Source organism: Athene cunicularia, assembly GCF_003259725.1.
Source record: "Athene cunicularia isolate RWA chromosome 1 unlocalized genomic scaffold, athCun1 chr1_part1, whole genome shotgun sequence".
NCBI lineage: Eukaryota > Metazoa > Chordata > Aves > Strigiformes > Strigidae > Athene > Athene cunicularia.
In genome coordinates this window covers 81,284,535-81,304,463 of record NW_020799091.1, presented here as the reverse complement: position 1 = coordinate 81,304,463, position 19,929 = coordinate 81,284,535, and the positions used below count along the sequence as shown (strand labels likewise).

General features: G+C 40.0%; 2 protein-coding genes across 2 annotated transcripts in view; one reads left to right on the top strand and one right to left on the bottom strand.

Moving 5' to 3' along the window:
* The first annotated feature begins 175 nt into the window (after positions 1 to 175).
* Positions 176 to 7,901, top strand: RBBP7 (RB binding protein 7, chromatin remodeling factor). Its single transcript, XM_026856284.1, has 11 exons — positions 176 to 330; positions 2,246 to 2,388; positions 2,835 to 3,008; positions 3,322 to 3,437; positions 4,060 to 4,220; positions 4,649 to 4,775; positions 4,863 to 4,940; positions 5,520 to 5,596; positions 6,036 to 6,093; positions 6,881 to 6,991; positions 7,770 to 7,901. Exons 1-11 carry the CDS (start codon positions 272 to 274, stop codon positions 7,836 to 7,838), a joined length of 1,173 nt encoding a protein of 390 aa, XP_026712085.1. The 5' UTR covers positions 176 to 271; the 3' UTR covers positions 7,839 to 7,901.
* An 8,412-nt stretch (positions 7,902 to 16,313) lies between these two features.
* Positions 16,314 to 19,929, bottom strand: part of TXLNG (taxilin gamma) — a 29,275-nt gene continuing 25,659 nt past the window's right edge. Inside the window, 1 exon segment of the mRNA XM_026846216.1 lies at positions 16,314 to 19,598. Within this exon segment, the coding sequence (XP_026702017.1) occupies positions 19,278 to 19,598 (321 nt within the window). The 3' untranslated portion in view covers positions 16,314 to 19,277.

Sequence of the window (19,929 nt, the reverse complement as noted above, 5' to 3'; positions counted from 1 at the left end):
GTTGCTGGGTGCCCCCGCCGCCCGCCCCTGAGGGCGCTTCAGGACCCCCTCTCCCACCTCGCCTCCTCCCTGGTATAGCCCCAGCCTTTGGCGCTGCACACACACACCCCTCCCCAGCCCCGCCCCTCCTCGCCTCAGCGGCGGCAGGTACCGATGCCCTGGTTCATCTCTTTCTATTCCGGCAGTGCTGGAGGACACAGTGGAGGAGCGCGTCATCAGCGAGGAGTACAAGATCTGGAAGAAAAACACCCCCTTCTTGTACGACCTGGTTATGACACATGCTCTGGAGTGGCCCAGCCTTACCGTGCAGTGGTTGCCTGATGTGACCAGGTGAGAGAAAGGAAGAGAGGCCTGGAAGATAGCAGGGAGGCACAGGGCTCAGCTGCTGATTTGCTTAGTTTGCCGAGCAGGAGTTGAGACTTTGTGCAATTGCTTGGTTTACTCCTCTTTATGTCTCTCTTAATCGTGTCTACTAAGTAACTTAAGAGTAAAAACCGTGCAAGATGAGAGTAATTGGGTTTAGGATCCTTTTTGTGAGCTTGTAACTTTATTTTGCTTACAATGTTATAAAAAACTTTTGGATATGCAGAAGGTTTGGGGGGAAAAAGTCACAACTTGATACCTCACAGAATTCTCAGCCTAGCAGAAGATGTTCTGAAGTGTGAGTACAGAAATCTTTGTCAATTTATTGATGAGACCTAACACTAAAAATCTATGTACTGAATTAACTTATTCTTCAAGACTGTTTTTTCCTCATGTATAGTACAGATTGCTGTTCTGTAGAAGCTGTAGTATCTGTCTACAATTTCTTTTAAGTCAGGACTTATTAAAGAGGGTATTGTTCTGGTGCTTCACATCCTGGTTCTGCCCCTGGCTCATTGTTGACTTCACATACTTTAATTTTCCCATTCTTCCACCTCCCCCTGAAAATTGTGGGCTCACTGGTCAATTTCTTAAAGAATTTTGAAGATTCGGTTCATGTGCCAGCTACTACAGAACTTAAATTGTAATGGTAACCACTCAGGGCTCTGTTGAGGTAGTGGACAAGGACTGTGTCCCTCTTGTTGTAAACTGGATACAGCTAGGTTTTAAAATAGCTTTTTTGTAAAGCTCATGCAATAATCAGAGGATGATCTCTTTCCTCTTCAAAATGCCACCTTAAATATGTGATGTTATACTTGGTGGTTAGATGATCACTTAATTTTGTATACCAGAATGTTTGGGGAGGATGTTGAGAGATGTGAGCTAACTAGCTGTGGCATGGAGAAAATGAAGTGGGGATGTGAGGGTGTGGAGCCCTTATGAGGAACACTTCTGCTTGCCTCGTATTTTGCAGATTGACTTAATATTCAGTTTAAAACCTGGTATTTCCAATTATCCAGTGTCAAAATATGTAAGCCATATAAGGCAAGGACTGTCTCTTTGTATGGCACCTGACATGATGGGACACCTGTTCCTGATGCAAGTAAGTGTGTGTGCATTGTGTGTTTTCTTGTTTTGTTTCATATTTTAATTTTCCCTTCAAAATATATGATGATGCCTTGGAAGTGGTGTGGCAATACCTACAGTAGTTTATGACTGCCCCAGTGATTCCTGTTTGCTTGGATTCAGGCAGCGTAATTTGTCTGCAGGAATGCAGAATTTGCTTGGTTTTGACTGTTAAGATTTTTTCCTTTCAGAACTAAATGGCACTGTCCATCCAGCCTTTCACTTATTACTAAATGTTGTGTTTAACTGCCAGAAGAGAAACTTGATTCCAGTTAGATAGAATTTGCTCAGTGTTTAAAAATGAACTTCTGAAATAAAATAAAAACTGGTAAAAGCTTCTAAGAGAAGTAACTAAGTTGCCATTTGTCCTCAGTGTTAGTGTTTTAGAGAAAATAGTATTGATTGTTTTCTAAATCAATACTGTGCTACTGCTAGGGGAATTAAAGACAGAAGTAGGTATTAGCATCGCCTTTAGCTACTGTGCAAACTGTAATTGTCCATTTCAAGTTGTAGTGGCAAAGTTTACTGACTTGTGTTGTCACTTTAGCTTTGCTGGTTGTATCTTTGGCTTGCTTATGTCTGAGTCTAGTTCGCTGCATTGCAGAAGTCTCTTGTGACAAAGGAAAGGATCTCTTACGCAAGTCTCTCTTTTCTAGCTCCCTGAAGAAGTTTGGATCTTGAATGTTATTGATGCTAGCTATCAAACTTATGGAACTGAGCGCTTAATTTTATTTCATGCATTTATTATTCTGAACAGGCCAGAAGGAAAGGATTATGCTCTGCATTGGCTGGTTTTGGGAACACACACATCCGATGAACAGAACCACCTGGTTGTTGCAAGAGTCCAGATTCCCAATGATGATCAGTTTGATGCTTCTCAATATGACAGTGAGAAAGGAGGTGGGCAGCGCATACATTCTTAAGATTATGCTGTAGCAGTAGCATTAATAAGTGTCCTGTCTAATGGTATTCTAACTTGGTTAAATACTAAAGCTGACATATACTTATCAGTTCACACTAATTCTAGATCATTAATAGTTACTAAAAAGAGGAAACATTTCAGAACAATTTGGGTAACGCTATGATACATAATCCCTACTAGTATTTCTGCCAGCTCTGTCAGTTGTGGTGAAAACTGATATCCACCTACCTCAAATACAAACTCAGAGCTTTAGTTTCTATCAGAGGACTCAAAATATCTGGTGTTAATACCGTTGTGCCGTGTGGTGCTAGTCTTTCATAAGATCCTTACCACTGCTTCCTGGAGTGGAGGACATGCATGAAATGCTGTTTAACCTGTTTAAAATAGTTGATGTGATAAATTGACCTTTTTCTGATAAATGTAGAGTTTGGTGGCTTTGGATCTGTGACTGGCAAAATTGAAACAGAGATTAAAATTAACCATGAAGGTGAAGTAAACCGTGCTCGTTACATGCCCCAGAATCCCTGCATCATTGCTACAAAAACACCATCTGCTGATGTGTTGGTATTTGACTACACGAAACATCCTTCAAAACCAGGTGGGTCAGATTCCTTGAAGTAAAGTAAAATGCTTCTTGTTGTTGAAAGGTAAACATATATTTTTACTGCAATTGGGAGGAGAGATGATGGGCTCTGGAGTCCAAAGAGAGGAAGACTCGTATCTTTGATGACTTTAACTGCCTGGTTGTGCTCAATATCATAAGCGAGTCTCCAGAGAAGCGGCATTCTCCTGCAAGGCCGATGTGTGAAATGCCATTATTGCGATGGAAACAAAGTTCTTGGGTGATAATGATGCTCTTGTGGATTGATGTGCAAGGTGAAACTCAATGGAAGGAATTTCCTCTCTTTCAGACCCAAGTGGAGAGTGTAATCCTGACCTTAGATTAAGAGGGCACCAGAAGGAAGGCTATGGCTTATCGTGGAACTCAAATTTGAGTGGACATCTTCTCAGTGCATCAGATGATCATGTAAAAAACACATCTTTTCCCCTATTAAAAAAAAAACCCAACAAACAAACAACCAAATCACCCCTGCTAATTTATGCTGTAATAGATAATTAGAGAAAAACTGGGTTTCTGTAGCTGTTATGTGGGGAAGTTCTTACGTATTGTATTTCTAAAGGCTGTCAGTTGACTTTAGGCTGTAATCAACAACCAGGTCTTTGTAACATTCTCAGTGAAGTAAGAACAGAATGTTCTTATTTTCTGCTGGAAGAAATTGTTGTATGACAACCTTTTAAACTGGCTTGGGTCTGAGACCATAAATGAGTAAGACCCTTGAAGATCAATTGGACTGACAGCTAGCAAATTTCTGTGTGGGCTTTAAAAGTGAAACACAAACTACTGAATTGGGGATGCTTTTTGTAAATTGCTTTTGTGACCTTATAAATAATTCTTGGGCCTTGAATTTGAATAAAACGGATTAATAACTCATCTGATTTCTGATGGCATATTATGTGTTCCTGTTTAAAAACAACCTGTTTCAGGAGCAGGAGCGTCATCTCTGTTTATATGTAGAATATGGTTGGGTTTTTTTTTTTAAGGTAACACTGAAGTTCACATAAAAATAGAATGTGACTCTTATTTACAGACCGTGTGTTTATGGGATGTAAGTGCTGGACCAAAAGAAGGCAAAATTGTTGATGCGAAAGCAATCTTTACTGGACACTCTGCAGTAGTAGAAGATGTGGCATGGCATCTGCTCCATGAATCTCTGTTTGGATCTGTGGCTGATGATCAGAAGCTTATGATGTAAGTCAGGGCTAAGCAGTTTCTGTTTAATGCCTTCTGTGTGCTGTCAGTAGACCAGTCCAGAGCACTTAGATTAAAAAGACCTGAATGATGAGATGGTCTAATGTAGCTCTTTAGTGCAATCAACTGTAGTAATGCTGCAGAATCACTGAAATCTGCATATTGTTTAGTGTGTTCACATGATCTGAAAATAAGATGTAATTAATATGTATATCACCTTCTGGGTGTGAACTGCTCATGTACAATGGACACAAAGTCCTGAAAGCTTTTTGAATAAAAACCGTAGTTTCAGATTTAAGTTTAGCAATAATGTAGTCTCTTAAACTAATGTGTAGTGTAGTGAAAAACAATGTCCTGTGAAAATTTACGTGTGCTCACTCTTTCTCCTCACTGCCCCTCGCTCTCCTACAAATCCTTCATTGCAACAGTTGGGACACAAGATCTAACACTACGTCCAAGCCAAGCCATTCCGTAGATGCTCATACAGCTGAGGTCAACTGTCTGTCTTTCAACCCGTACAGTGAGTTCATTCTAGCAACTGGTTCTGCTGACAAGGTATTTACTTGTGCATACTTTATAAGTATTTTAGATGACAATTCTACAGCCGTTATAGTAAAAATGGTTTCTTGTTACTTCTCCCAGACAGTGGCTCTGTGGGATCTTCGAAATTTAAAATTGAAACTCCATTCTTTTGAGTCTCATAAAGATGAAATTTTTCAGGTGGGTAAACTTTTTCTCACAACCTGTAAAAAAATCTGTAAGAGTACTGACTAGGACAAGAACATGTAAATTTTCTTATGATGGCCAACTACAATAAACAAAAGTCTGTTAAACATTAAATAGTGAATTTTGGTTCAATAAATATGGGCAGTATTGCATAGTTTCTTTTTACCTTTCCCAACTTGAGACTGAAGCAAGTAGTCTACAATTTACTGCTAAGAATGTACTGGGAGCTTGCAGCTACCCTCAGTACCGGTGTAGAAGGTTTCTCTAAAATGTCCTCCTGTGGAGAGGACTTGGGTTCAAATCTAGTATTGGGTAGGTGCAATTAACAGTGGATTTTAGACAATTAAATTTCAGGATAGGGTAAATATCTTAACAGTGATGTTGGCTGTTCAGTCTTAGACATCTTTAAGACTTTAAAGCACTTGATTTGAGCTGTAGGACATCATTTTAGCTGGAAGAAACTGATGTATTGCGTCTTGTTGAAAATTAGAGTCCAGGTGCTGGTGGGGATTATTCAGGATATGCTTTAGAAATCAGTAACTGTGCTCCAGTCAAGTTGTTGTCTTTCAATAGGTTCACTGGTCTCCTCATAATGAAACAATTCTTGCTTCAAGTGGTACTGATCGTCGGCTTAATGTATGGGATCTGAGGTGAAGAGCATTTTCTTTCTTTTAGTGTATATGAACAGATGGTAAAATACAAAAGGCTGCAGACCTACTTTATTTGGTAGACTGGATTTTTGCTGTTCTCTAGCCTTCCTTGCTTGCATAACTTGGACCTGGTTTCTCAGATATACAGTAGAAGCAGCACAGTATGTGTGTAACATTCTGATGTTACTTCTCTGTGAGGATTTCTTGCTGATGGAATTGTGTAATAAGTAATAAGGGATTTCTGCCTCCATGTGTTTCACAAGTTAGATTCTTTTTCAGTAATGATAACACCAAATGGTTGATGTTCTGTACCTTATAGTTATTTGAAAGAGGGAAAAACCAACAGCAAAATCAACTACTGGAAACGACTAGGCACTGTTAAGCTGATACAGGATGCAATTTTCATTATTAATAAAAAGTATAAACTACTTTCTTACAGTAAAATTGGAGAAGAGCAATCTGCAGAGGATGCAGAAGACGGACCTCCTGAGCTGCTGGTATGTTTGTTCAGGTTTCAGTCTGCTGACATGCTGTATGGCAGTACGCTGCCTTACCACAGCTACTTAAACTGCAGCAGTTGATAAGTCTTTTCAGCTCCCTGGTTTTCAATCCATTGCTGTAACCCACAGTAGCTTCCTCTGTTCGATTCTGAAGGTAGTGATATTTTTTTTTTTTTTCCAAAGCTGTCCTGGACATGATTCACACATCTTTATTGTTGAACATTTTTATAGCTTGGCCATGTGCTGGTCGCTACTCTTATAACTGAACACGTGTAGAGCCAAGGCCTCTCAAGTTGTTTGTCTAGCATTGGACCAATTAGGTCCCATGTGGCTGCAAACCTTACTGATGTAGAAAGTACAAAGGCTTATGTTTTGGTTTTGCTTTCTTAGGAAACAAACAATTAAAAATGCTTATAACTTGGCTTCCCCATTTCCTGGGTAATGGTGTAAGTGCTTATATAATTAGGTGAGGTAATGGATGTAAAATATGGCTGGATTTCACTGCCCAACCTTGTGTGAAGTAGCACCATTTTGAGGATGTCAGTCAGTTGTTGCTGTAATAACATGAACTGTCTTCTTGAATGCTGTCTCAGCAGTTGTATCTGTGTCCGTAAGCGATGAATGGAACGTGCTGTTTCACACACCCCTTCTTGACAACTGCATTGTGAACCTTTCTTCTTTGTGTAGTTGTCACCATTATGAATTTACCTTCTGAATCTTGGGTTTTAACAGATTTCTCTCTAGAGGTGAAATGGCTTACTGAAGCTTATGGGTTTTTTAACAGTTTATTCATGGAGGACACACTGCCAAAATCTCAGACTTCAGTTGGAATCCTAATGAGCCTTGGGTAATCTGTTCTGTATCAGAGGACAACATAATGCAGATATGGCAAATGGTGAGTGTCAACAGCTCTTGAGTCGCTCTGAAGCTTGTTGCATAAATGAAACTGAAATGGCTTGTTCTTAGGGCAGCTTGTGCCTTCAGTGGCTGAAGCAGTCTGTTCCCTCTACTTCTGACACTGATTGGAGAGTAAGACTTTCAAAAGAAAACAAGACTAAACCAGCCTGAATAAAGGCAACTGCTAACTAATTCTTGACTCCAAGTCTTAGATACTAGTCAATATTGAGAATAAATGTGGCAGTTGAGAACTTAAATCCAAATGCTAGCCAAGACTTCCTTTTCCCTCCCAGGCCCCACACAATGACTGTGAAGCACGGTGCCTTCTAACTCTCCAGTTAGTTCGTATTATTTTACATCACAGGAATTGGATCAGTTGTCTTATAAATATGGAATAAAATCACTTGGAAATAACAAGTTAAAATGTAACAGGCTTAAATGTGCAAGACAAGTCAGGCTTCCAGTTTTTAGTAACTATTCTTTAACTTCTTTTGTGGTTACGTCCAAATAATAAAATGTTCAGGGTAAGGAATTAAATGGCTAAGACTTGTTCTGCTGAAATGAAACAACCCGAGAAGACAAGTGCTGAAGTCAAGCCACTGTCTGCATGTTCCTAAATTTGGCCGCTCTTTAAGAAAAGGCGGGGAGAGGGCCCCTTTAAGGAGGGGGTGATGTCTGTGCTTTCTTGCTATTACCATGTTTTTTCTATATAAAGTGTATAAGATTATTTAAAAATGGTTGTCTGCCATTTTTAATGTGGTATTTTGTGTCTTTAGGCAGAAAACATTTACAATGATGAAGAACCAGATATAGCAGCAGCCGAACTGGAGGGTCAAGGAACATAGTTTTCTTCCTTAAAGAAATAGTGGGTGTGGCATAGTAATATAATTTGACTACTGTATACATTTTTTTTTAAAAAGCCCCTAAAAACGCCTGAAAAACACCCAAAACCAAGCTTTGGGCAGAAGCATTACATAAAAATGAGAATATCCTTCATCAGGCATGAAAAGCTTGTATAGTCAAGTTGTCATGGGCCACCCTTGGTTATTTGGGCACTTTGAGCTATTGTATACTGTACAGCATTTAGCTTTAGGGAAAATAAGAATGACTTACTACCTATGTCTATATTTTTAAACAATGTGGGTTCTTGTAAATAAAACAGTCAAATCCTCACTCCTCCCACATGGAAAGTGCACACACACACACAAGTTTTATTAATATGTAAAAAGAGCTTTTCACTTTTACACACACTTTTAGATTGGCTTTGCATAAATAAAACTTATTAAATAAAATGCTTGGTGTGTTTAATATCTGTTGATATAAGCCAAATGTCTTCTTGCCTGAATATAATTTAATTTCTGCATGGTAGGAAAGATTTGTAGTTCTTGGTTTATAATTTACCCCACAATTAGAGGTCTGCAGAGATGAGAGTTGGTATGAAAAACTTGGATCCTTCCCAAACAGAGCAGGTATAGGAAGAGGTTTGAGGAATGTAGGAGGATGAGCAGTCAGAGTCTTGTAAAGTTCCAGTGTAAATCTTGAGCAGACTCAGGTAACTCTTGAGTTGGTTTTTGGTTTTGGGGTGTGTTTGGGTTTTTTTTGTGGTGGTGGTAGAAGCTCTATCCTTCACCCTTTCCTTGTCTTAGGTGCCAAGATGGTAGTGCAGGCTCAGTGGATTGGTATTGCCTGCACTGTTGTGTTAGAGCCCTTCCGTAGCTTCTTTTGATTTTAAAGTGGTGTGAGGCAATTGGACAGGTATCTAAAATACATTAATATCTGAACAAGTACAAGATAAACACAGTTTGCTTCCAAACTTCAGGCTGACTGAAAATTTGGAGAATTTGGACCATGTAGAAGTAAAATATCTGTATTAGGGTTCTACAGACAAGTTAGGGATCACCTTGGGAGCTGTCAGTCAGATAAATTAAATCAGTGTCCTTCTTGAGTTTAAATTAAGGTGCTTAGTTACTTAAGACAGGCCTTAATTAAATGAACTATTGGCTGTCCTGATCTTCCTGCTCAAACTGAAAAAAACAAGACTTGGGTGGCTGATAGCAGAAATGCGATTTTTGATATTAAAAATGTTACTTCCCTTGATGCATGTCTTGCTCATGCCTTGACTTGAATTCAAGAAATCAGTGCTCTGCTGGGCTCCAGCTGCACAGCTCAGGGCAGCTGTTCTGGGTCTGGTGGTCTCAGAGCTTGTGTCCATCCAAGAGGTGGGTGTGGTGCTGTGTTTTGTATTCCTGGCTAGAAGGGTGTTGATGAACACTGGTCTACTGGCTACGGCTGGGCAGTGCTTATGGGCCATGTGGGCTGGGGGTGGGCACGAGCTGGGGGGGAGGCACAACCGGGACAGCAGACCCCAGTTGCCCTACGGAGGATATTCCTGGCCGTGTCCTGCTCAGCAATAAAAAAATGAGGTAGGGGAAGAAGAAGGGGCCTTTCATGGTGGCCATCGCTTGGAGGCCAACAGGGCATCTACGTGCTTTTGGGAGGTGGTGAGAGATTTTACTTCTGGCTTTGGGTTTTTTTTTCCCCTCTTCCCTCTCTCACCCACCTATAAACTGTCTTTCATCTTTACATATGAAATTTTCTTCCTCTTATTCTCCCTACCCTGCTGGGGGGACAGTGAGCAAGCAACTGTGTGGCCAGGGCCAATCCACTGCTCTGCCATTCACAGGTGGAAAGCTACTGTTTGGGGTTGAATGTTTCTGTCTTTAAAGAGTGAGAATTGAATTAAGAGTTTTAATTTAGCTCCTTTTATGTTCTGTGTGGAAACACAGTAGGCTGGATGCTCCTTAGGTCTAGTAGACGGGTGTAATGTTACATCCCACTGGTAAAAGCGTTGGTACTTGGGAGTGGGGTGGGAATGAACAGAGATGTTTTTCAGACGGAAGCTAATTAATTTTCCTAAGACAATTGGATACTAGTACCAGATACTGGCAGTGCAGTATTAGCCTTCAGCTGAAGTCAGCCCTTGGCAGGGCAGAGCTACTGGCAGTTGTTAGCTGGAACTTGATTATAGACATCTGTGGTTCAGTATTTTGTTCCTTAGAAAGGAGCTCACCTGTATGTCCCTGAGAGGACATTTAATTTGCAAGTGACAGCAAATGAAAAGGATTAAACATATTGAACTTGGAGATGGTTTTTGGTCAGGTCCTACTTCCTTTTGACATACCTCTTGAAATATGCAGCTGTTTTGCTGATTAAGGATACCAGTTAAACTCAGACACCAGAGTGAAAAGAGAAGGTGTATTTTACTGGTGATAACTAAATAATGTAACATGCAGGACATGCAGGAAGAAAAGACAATAATGCACCTAAAGCAAACAAATAGGAAAATACAGGGTAATGCATTGAATCATTACTACATGATGGGGAGAATAGTGATTAAGAAAGATCCATCACCACTTGCACATGTTACCCAGACCCGCAGTGGCTGGGCAGCCCCGGGTACAGCGATGGTTTGGGGAGCCTGTCTCGGCAAGGGGGAAATCCTGTGCGGGGCGTCCACCCGTAGGTGAGGCTTCCACAGTCGCTGCAAACGGGCCCAGCCTTATATACCCCCAAATCACAAGCCAGAATAGCTGGCACCTTTGTTTTGAGTGGAAAATTTCTGGTTTCATTCTCCTGTTGGATTTCACCCAAAGCCTGGCCAGGGCTCGGAGGGGGAAACCAAGGGAGTTTCTAACAAGGGCAGATACGTGGGTTCTCAGCCTTGAACAAGGCTAAACAAGGGAAGCTGGATACATTCTCTCAGCATTTCGTCCTCACTACTGATTATATTCTAGGCTGCATCTTTCACGAGCTTACATACTTTGTTAATGATTACATACCAAGTTAGCAGCTTTGGCTTGGGGCCTGTTGTTCAGGCTTCAGTACTTAAATGCTTTAGCACTTTTTACATCAGCATAAGTGGGTTGTTATAACTTAGTACAACACCTACTAGCACAATGGTTATCAGTGATAAAATATACAGGATTCATCTGTAGGTCAACTCTGGCTTGGGCCAGTTGTCCAAGCCTTAGCACTTCAGCAGCTCTTGAAAAGTAGGAAATGAAGAGTTCAGTGGTCTGACTGTTTACCAGAAAAACCCCCCAAGAGCATGGTGGTGGCTTTTCCAGGCTCAGATATGGCTGTGGGCTATTACATGCCCCCTCCCGCTCCTGGTGCTCTTCAGGGCTTACTTCAAGATCTACTGACTGCTTTGCACCAGCGTGTACAGAGCAGTTGATCCCTGTAATCTGATTTCAGCTTTGTGTGTCTGTTATGGTTGGGGTTGTTAATACTTAAGTCTTCTTTCTGCTTCACTAACTAGTTGGGAGTGGGAAGGAGGGCTGAACTACTAATTGTAGCTTTCTTCTCATTTCTCTTATGCTACTTGGTTTTAATTCCCTCCCTGCTATTACCAGGCCCCCCCTGTTTTGTAGGCACTGGGTCATCTGCACAGACATGTGTCCACCCACACCTTTTTCCAGTTCCTCTAAAAGTGATGCAGGTAGGTGCAAAAGCACTTGGCTATTCCTGTGGAAGGCTGAGATGCTGTTGGAGTTCAGCAGGTAGGCAGCAGCTGGAGAGGATAGCTGAATAGCATGGAAGGTCAGAGCTGCTGAAGGACAGCTAGGCTCTTACCTGAGGAACCATGCTTCAGTCTAGCTGGTGTTCCTGTGTGTAAAAGCACTAAAAGGCCAAGACCAGGAAGTGGAGACGAATGCATTCTCTAAGTGTGGTTCGGGGTTGACTAACAGTCGGGAGGGGGGGGCTGCTGCTGAAGGGAGTGATCTTGCCTGAGCATGCCAAGGCAGCTGCTGTGCTAGCAGTTTCTGCCCCTGGCTGTCCCACTTGCTAACGGGCTCCAGAAACATCTCAGGGCCCCTCAGGAAGCTGGTGACTCAGTGCTAGAGGCCCCTGTGATACATTGGCCCTGTAACTTCAGCTTCTCTGAATTCATTCCTGTTGGAAACAGGGTCTCCTGCAGAAGGCAGGAAGCACTGCTGTGTCTGGCAAGACCCAGACAGACTGCCACTCGTTCACTCATAAAAGCCTAAAGCCATTCTGTTTTTTTTTAATGACCTTGTTTTGCACCCTGGCTTCGTGCGTAAAGTCAAATTATTGCTGAAGCGTACCTCCCTGATTAGCGGCATACTATCAAGAGAAATTTTAGCACTGATACAATACTATTGTACAGATCCATGTACCTTGTAAAATAAAATAAGTGGTTGTCAGTGTTCCTGATTTCCTTTATGGAACTGCAAAGAGCTCCAAGCTGCAGCTCCATGAGTCACTCACTGGTGGATGCCTTCAGTGTCCCACAAAGCCCTGCCACTTCCCTGCAGAGCATCCAAGAGGCAGCTAGCTGGGCCTTAGGAACACACTCAGTAGCAACTCTTGTACAGCTGAAAGGCAGCAGGATGGCATAATTTATTATGGAACAAAATGAGAGCATAATTTTATTATCTTTAATATACTTGTAGTTCAGAGTGCTGCAGTAAAAAAGGCTTTCTTTTCCCCGAGCCTGAATTGCCTTTCACAATAAATGTGTACACACACATAGTTTCCTCCAATGGTGACAACCTTCCACAAGCCTTAGTGAGGGAGCTCTAGGACAGCTTGTTCCCACAGCTGTGTCACTGGGCCAACATTTAATGTGTTAGCCTACATGTTGTTGACTTAAAACTTTTTGTTACTGGGTGAGAATGTGTTGTTGGGATCATTACGGTTTTTAATTTGCAAGTGGATTTTTTTTAAACACTCTTTGTTATTGCCCAAGTCAAATGTTTGTGAAACATTAGAAGGTCATTATATTTAAGCCTGTTTGTCTGAGTGCCTTAATATTTTGATTTTATAAACTGGTGACTTTCACAGGAAGTAGATACTGTTTATATACTGCCATTAGTAGTAAATACAATGGAATTTGAAGTTTAAAAATAAAGTCATAAAATAATCAACCTGAACAATGGCTACAGCAAGATATTTATTTATTGCATTACACAACAGTTACTTTAGGTGTACTTACACAGTACTTATGGAGCATATTCAATTCAGTAAGTTATTCCTGCAGGTTGGTACATGCTGGGGAGAAGAAAAACCAACAAGTTTTCCGTTTTTCTTTTCAATGGAACTGTGTACAGAGTTTTGAGACCTACCTTTTTTGTATTAGCTGTTTCCAGAAGTGTAGGTATAACAAAAACTACAGAAAGTAATTTAAAGTGAAAAATCACCAATTTAGGGTGACTTCCTCATTTGTTCTCAACACCTACACAGCTGATGCAATTTTCCAGCTAAAAGGTTATCTTATCTCTCTAAGGTTTTCAGCCTGCATGAAGGAAATCAAAATTCTTTCACCTTTGTACTGAATTACAACATGAATGGCAGTGGAACTATAAACTACATTTTAAACCTGCTATTTCAACAGACCCATGTTTCCAGAGTTCAGTTATAAAATCTTCAGCCATACTATCCTGTCAGACCACTTAAGCCCTTCAGAAGAGCAGTTGGTAGGTGGAGAGCAGCATGCTTCCAGCACCACCCCGTAGGGATGGTTTATTACCTTGAAGGCAAGGTACGTTACTAGTGTGCATCAGAAATTTTTGTTCCCACTGTTTTCTTCTCTAAGAACCTGGTTGTTTGCATCACCAACTCCTCTGAATGTAAACTTGAAAAACAGAAATACCTCTGTAAGGAGTTGCAAGTGGTTCAGTGTAACTGATACTGAAATATTTTAGAAGACTGATACCTATACAACAAGAAAACTGAGAGCATGCATAATATTCCTGAATTTTGCTTCAGTGAGACAAAAAGTGATTTCAGAGTTTTTCCTTTACTGTGTATGAAGAACTGCAGTTACTTTTCTTGTAGCATGGAAGACCCTCAAGCATGACAACTGTTTGATACATAGCCATGTGGCTTATGCCCTTATACTATATATACTATATTATTATTAGTGTGTACACTATACCTGTTCATTTCAGCACTGAAATATCTTAACAAATTGTTAGCTGTGTAAACTCTCTACAGAGAAGTACTTAATCCTCTGTTTGCCCTTTTGCTGTCCAGCCACTAACAAGTCCAATGTGGTAGATTCTTAATTGTCTCATCAGCTTCCATCCTGTGACTTTCAAACCCAGAGCTTCCCCCAGTCCAGACATGGCCAAACATGCATAACAAATTGCAACCTGGTGTTTGAGAGTTGTGTAACTACTCTTCCCCTTTAAAAGGCAATGATTCTCTGCTTTAGACATCCAGCCTGCATGAAAACCATATCCTGGAGAAAAGGATTAGGAGAAGAGTCAGTGTTCTGGCAGGAAACAAAAGCCTAATCAAAGCCAGCAAAAGCTTTGATGAGCAGGATTAATAGAGCAGGCGACATGACCAAGATCAAATGGTTTTATATGAATACTTGCAGTGGGAAATAAACCCAACCACCAAATACCCCCAGCAAATTACATGAATTAAATACTAGTAACATATCTTGGACATGGCAGAACCGACATAGTTATTTTGACTCTTAACACCAGGACATCAATTTGGTAGAAGTAATAGTGAACTACAACCAAATGGAATATCTATTACATAGCTGTAGTTCAAATAACGTTAAAAATGAGGGAGACTTGAATTAATCTATTATCTTAAGCAAATATCACAAGGTGTAACGATATTTAAATTTTAGATGCTGAAAGAGATTACTTTCTTGAAGCAGAGCTTTATTATGCAGAAGGCCTGCTTTAAGACTCCAACTGTCATAGTCTAAGATAGGCACAGCCCAGATCCTTGTCTGAGTAAGAAATCCAAAACCATGTGCAACCTCTAAGCTTAGAAGTTAACAGATTAAAATGAAATTAAAGTCTTTACAGGCAGCACAATATTCTTAAATTACTTAAAAGGTCCAGCTAGATGAGTGCCAGTCAGCAAGATCAATAAAAGCTAGCATAGTTAGATGAGACTGAGTCAGGCTATTAGAAGAAAATACATTCTTTCAGCTAGACATGTCTAAACAAGAGGTGGATAATCAAAAGCTAAATGTAGAAAAAAAAAATCAGGAAGGAGCAAAAAGTACCTTTGAGAAATAACTTAGTAACAGCCTAAAAGCGAGCATCTTTTCTCAAGTACATCAAACCCACTTGCCCATCTGCCAGGGAAATGAAGCCCTGGCAGCTGGACTGAAGGGGTCAGAATGCAGCTGGTGAAAGAGGTTCTCATGTCAGAGCTACTCTTCACAAGAGAAGTACAGCTCAAATATGTATGTACGTGTGTGTGCATGTATGTTAAGAGACAGCACCTAATAAAAAAAAAGGCAATTAGCTGCTATGCATAACCAAATTTGTCTCTAGCAAAAGCTTGCAAATCTGACCAGTTTCTGTAAGGAAATAGATCCGTGGAACTACTAACAGTAGATCTGACTTCTGTATCAGTACGCATCATATACAGAGGCAGCGGCAGCACCTTCTGTGGAGACAAGCCTCAGAAGTGAGGGAATACTCTGAATGAGCAAAGTACAGCAACAGCAACTGAGACCAAGCAACGTACCAAGCATAGCTCTAGAAAAGGCTCTGGGGTAGGACCTACATGGCTCAGCTTTTATAAGATAGGTACATTCAAAGAAGTGAGCAATTATATTTAAGTAAAAAAATTAGTAGTATCTTCAGTCACAGACCACATCATAGTATATTGTTGAAAAACAATCCTATGTACTACCTAGAAAAAAGTCTATATAACTGGTTTTGAGTTGTTTTCCTCTCTCATATGATTGGGGAAGTTGCCAAACATTAGGGAATATGCCAAAAAAGGCAAACAGAACACTTGGCATTATTAGGAAACTAGGAGGGAACTGTACATTAGTAACAAAAGACTCCACATCGTACAACAGAATGGGGAGCACTTGATGAAACTTTTTAGACATGACTTTTGACATAAACCCCCTGTATTTTTCACACTGTGCCCAACTGAACTAGAGTAGGTGAATTTTTTCGAGACAGGAGCCACAAGCAGAATTCAGAGCAGGCAGCCCCAGGTTCAGCCAGAGCTCTGCCCTCCACCTGACAACACTCCCAAACTGCAGGTCGCTGGGTGAGCATAGCCAGCCCAGCACCTTACCCACCCTACTCTGCCTGAGCAGCTTGTCCTGGCTACCACCAGTAACATGGAAGTCAGCAACACGGCCCTGTGACAGCACCTTTCTTTGGGCATTTCACTTGAACAGTACACTTAAGTTTCACATCTTTTAATTTTCATTCTTGATTTTTTTCGAATACAATGAGTTCAGTAGATCCAGTTAGAAGACATGAATATGATGTTAAAGAAAAACTCAGAGTCCAATATATTAAGCATACTTATTTACTTAATCTATACAGAATCGAGTAGATAAAATTTCAGGTTCACATTAGTGAAAAATCTCTACAAAATGTTTCTGAAAAGCAAAACAAAGACTGCCTGTTCATTTATCATTTTTCCTCATGAAAGCAGACATGGGTTGTAAAAATAAAGCAGTGTGTTTAGCACAAACTAGATTTCTGCATCACTTTTTTCACAGTTATTTCCATCTACAGTCCAAAGAGGTAGATTTTCTGCAACACCTGAGAATTGAACTGTAACATAACCAGGTGTAATGAAAGGAAGGACAAAACATTAGAGATACAGCCCTAACTTACTTGTGTATGTATACATATATTTGGGTCTTGCATCACATGTAATTTAGCTTTTTGCAGCTTAATCGTGGTGAAACTGTCAATCAAGCCCCAGAGTTTTGACAACTAGACATACTTATTTCAGGCTACATCAGTTTACAGCCCAAGTTAAACAGTTTATGGTAGTGGGAGAAAGGCATTAATACAAGTTTACTTAAAAACCCTACTGGAGCCAATTTGGCTGCAGACTGGCAGTGCAATAGCCTGCTGTATGGCAGATCAGAGTGCTGAGCTCATCTCTTAACATAAATTCAGTTTTGTGGTTTTTTGTTTTTTTGTTTTTTAAAAAAAAACAACACTAAGCAATGCATGAAACTCTTTTGACTGGTTTCAGGAAGCAAAGTATAGCTCACCTTGGCCAGATAAATTGATATGATATGGGTATGTTACTGTTAGGAAAGAAAAAAATATCTCCGTTTTAAAAGCCTTTCACTTGGGGCATCCTGCTTCATTTACATATTAAGTCAGTAATAAATATATTTGTATTGCTGTTCTATACATCTGTCATGTCTCTAAAAGCCCTTTAAAATACTCTTGCAGCAGGGTCCAAAAATTCACTCTTGCCTCCATATAGAACAAGCACTATAGAAAGAATTGTTAGATACAAATGTCCAAATAATAAATCTTAAAAATAGAAAACTGCATGTCCTACCTTGCCAAGGGTATGATGCATCAGATACAAAGTTTTTTCACTTTTCCTCAGGAAAATTACTTCATGCTTAGTGTTAGGTGAAAACCAGTTCTTGCAACAACTATTTTTTAAACAGTTTGATTCTATAAAGCAAGTCCTTTGAAAAGCAAGTCTGAAATACTTCTTTCCAGTATTTTTTACACCATATGGTTAGCATGATTAACATTTCAAAGCTCTAACTCGACTACTGGCTGCTCATCACTACCTTCTTTTCAATCCTGCATTGTGCTTGGACCACAAACACAAAACTAGCACAAATCTAGGAGAAGGATGGCCAGCGTCTGATTGGCTCGATCATTTAGAAATGTCAGTTTTGCAGTTCCTCTCAGTGGTATGAGCTAAAACACATTAGGCCTTACATAACCTTACTCTCTTTCAGAGATAGCTACATTATTTCAATGTACATTACTACAGGAAAAAGATCAGGAGCTCAGTGCAGCCTGAACATTCAAGTAATTTAGCCACTAAACTGTCAAGGGCAATGAGGGTGGGAAGCTCATTGAGATGTGCTTGATTCAGAAATCCCCTCCCAAGTAAGTGCAAAGAACATTAAGTACCAGAAAAGGCTACACATGTTTGTATTTCGTAAAATGACAGCAACCAAAACTAGAAAGTAGATGCACGGGAACTAAAGTTAAGGGTAGATTGTAGTTATTTCATACATCGCCTTGCCCAAAAATAACCATTGGTCCTAGTTTCTCTCAGGAAAAGAAGTCAAAATGTGGATATCAAATTTTCTAGGAAAAGTCTATATGGTTTAAGGTTAACAAGGGAGCTTTGCTTGTGGTAAGAACTTGAAGTACCATCTTTACCAGATAACCTAACTGGGAAGGCACTCTGCCAACTGGTACAGATTTGAGGTTGAGTGTGCAAGAAATTCCACGTTGTACATCAGAAAGAGTATTTGAACCTACACGTTCAATTATAACCAGTATATGCTTAACTAACACTTAAATACATTGCATACAAGGCTATAAGAGAAAGCCTATATGCCACAGACTCATGTCTTCCACACCTTCGGCAGTAAATGTCTGGTTTACAGCCCTTCAGATAAACCAGAGATTCATCTAGACAGTAATGGATTTCTCTACTCAGGATAACCATGTGATGGACACACTGCAGCTAAGAGGGAAGAATGTGACCAACACCTGTGCAATAGGCTACACAACTGCAAAATTCCACTCTGTAACGTTTTCTCACACATTTATATTTAACATGTTCACAGGTAGGGTAAATAGTCCAAACTAACCTTTACAACACAACCCTGAGAAGTCTGAAAAAAGTTGTACACCCTGTTTCACCAGCTGCAAATTAATGTATTTCAAAGCTGTTTTTTCATACCACAACATACATAAAACCCTTTAAACATATCTTTTACTGTATTCTGGACCTTTACTTTTTCATTCATATATATGAAAACAGACTAGAGGGGAAAGCTGACATTTTTTTACTGGCCATTAAACATCCGTATGTAGATAAATTTACTGGAAAAATTGGTAGTCTTTAGTATACTGAGTGGCAAATCAATGAAAACCAGAATGCTGTTCTTTAAACCAAAAGAAGTGACCTGCTGTCACTATTTTTCCCCAGAATGATGTTGTATCTGTACACAGTCTTCCATGACAGTGATTTGTGTTGTGGGGAGGAAACGCACATGCATCCTTTTATGGAAAAATATTTTCTTTTAAAAAATGAGGCAGATGTGCAACACAGTTGTGGAAAATTTATAGTTTAAGCTATTTAAAGCTGCTATGCAGCTTCCTGTACCACATAAGTCCAGTAGTTCTAAGAAAATACAGATATGGTAGAAAAAGTAAGAAAATTTTCACCACAAAACCAAATAGTTACCACCAACAGAGAAAGTTTTACACAAAATATATCTCTCAATACAGTGTTTACACTTCATTTTAGTCTACAGATTCAGTGCCAGGAACAGGACTTGTTGAGACAGTCTTTTCAGAGCTATCTGCTGCACATGATTCCACATCGGGCTGGATTCCTGGTTCCATGTCAGTGGGAGTTTCCAGCTCCTCGTGGGAATTGAGCGTGCAGGACTGCAACACCTGCACAGCTAGATCCACATCTGCTTCTCTGAGAGAAACCTGCTCCTTAAGGACTTCCACCTTCTCATTCAGCTCGTTCCTTTCTGTCTGAAGGGCCCTGCATAGCTTCTCCAAACGCTCCAGTTTTATTTGAAAGCCCTTGTATTCTTTATCTCTTACTGTTTTCTGAAGGACAAAAAAAAAAAAAAAGCAACTGTGATCCAAACAATTTTCTTAAATTAATGAAAAGAATCACTGCTATTTAATCCCAAATAGTAGATCTTAATTAATCCAGTAGCAAATTCCAGCTATACTAGAGCAATTTTCCTCAGAATACTTGACTGCTACACTTCAGATGGTTTTTCTAAGACAGATTTGCAACAGACACCTTTAGAACCAAGCAATAAGCACTACATAACTACATAATGCTAATTGTAATTGAGGGCTAAGTATCAGTGAGGATCCTGATATGAAATCCCATAGTCAATTACAACCCAAATAATGGCAACTATAGGGA

Coding starts and splice junctions, on each gene's coding strand:
- RBBP7 (XM_026856284.1), top strand. CDS start 272: ATGACACATGCTCTGGAGTGGCCCAGCCTTACCGTGCAGTGGTTGCCT. Junction 331..2,245: donor TGGTTGCCTGATGTGACCAG/GTGAGAGAAAGG, acceptor TATTCTGAACAG/GCCAGAAGGAAAGGATTATG. Junction 4,221..4,648: donor GATGATCAGAAGCTTATGAT/GTAAGTCAGGGC, acceptor TCATTGCAACAG/TTGGGACACAAGATCTAACA.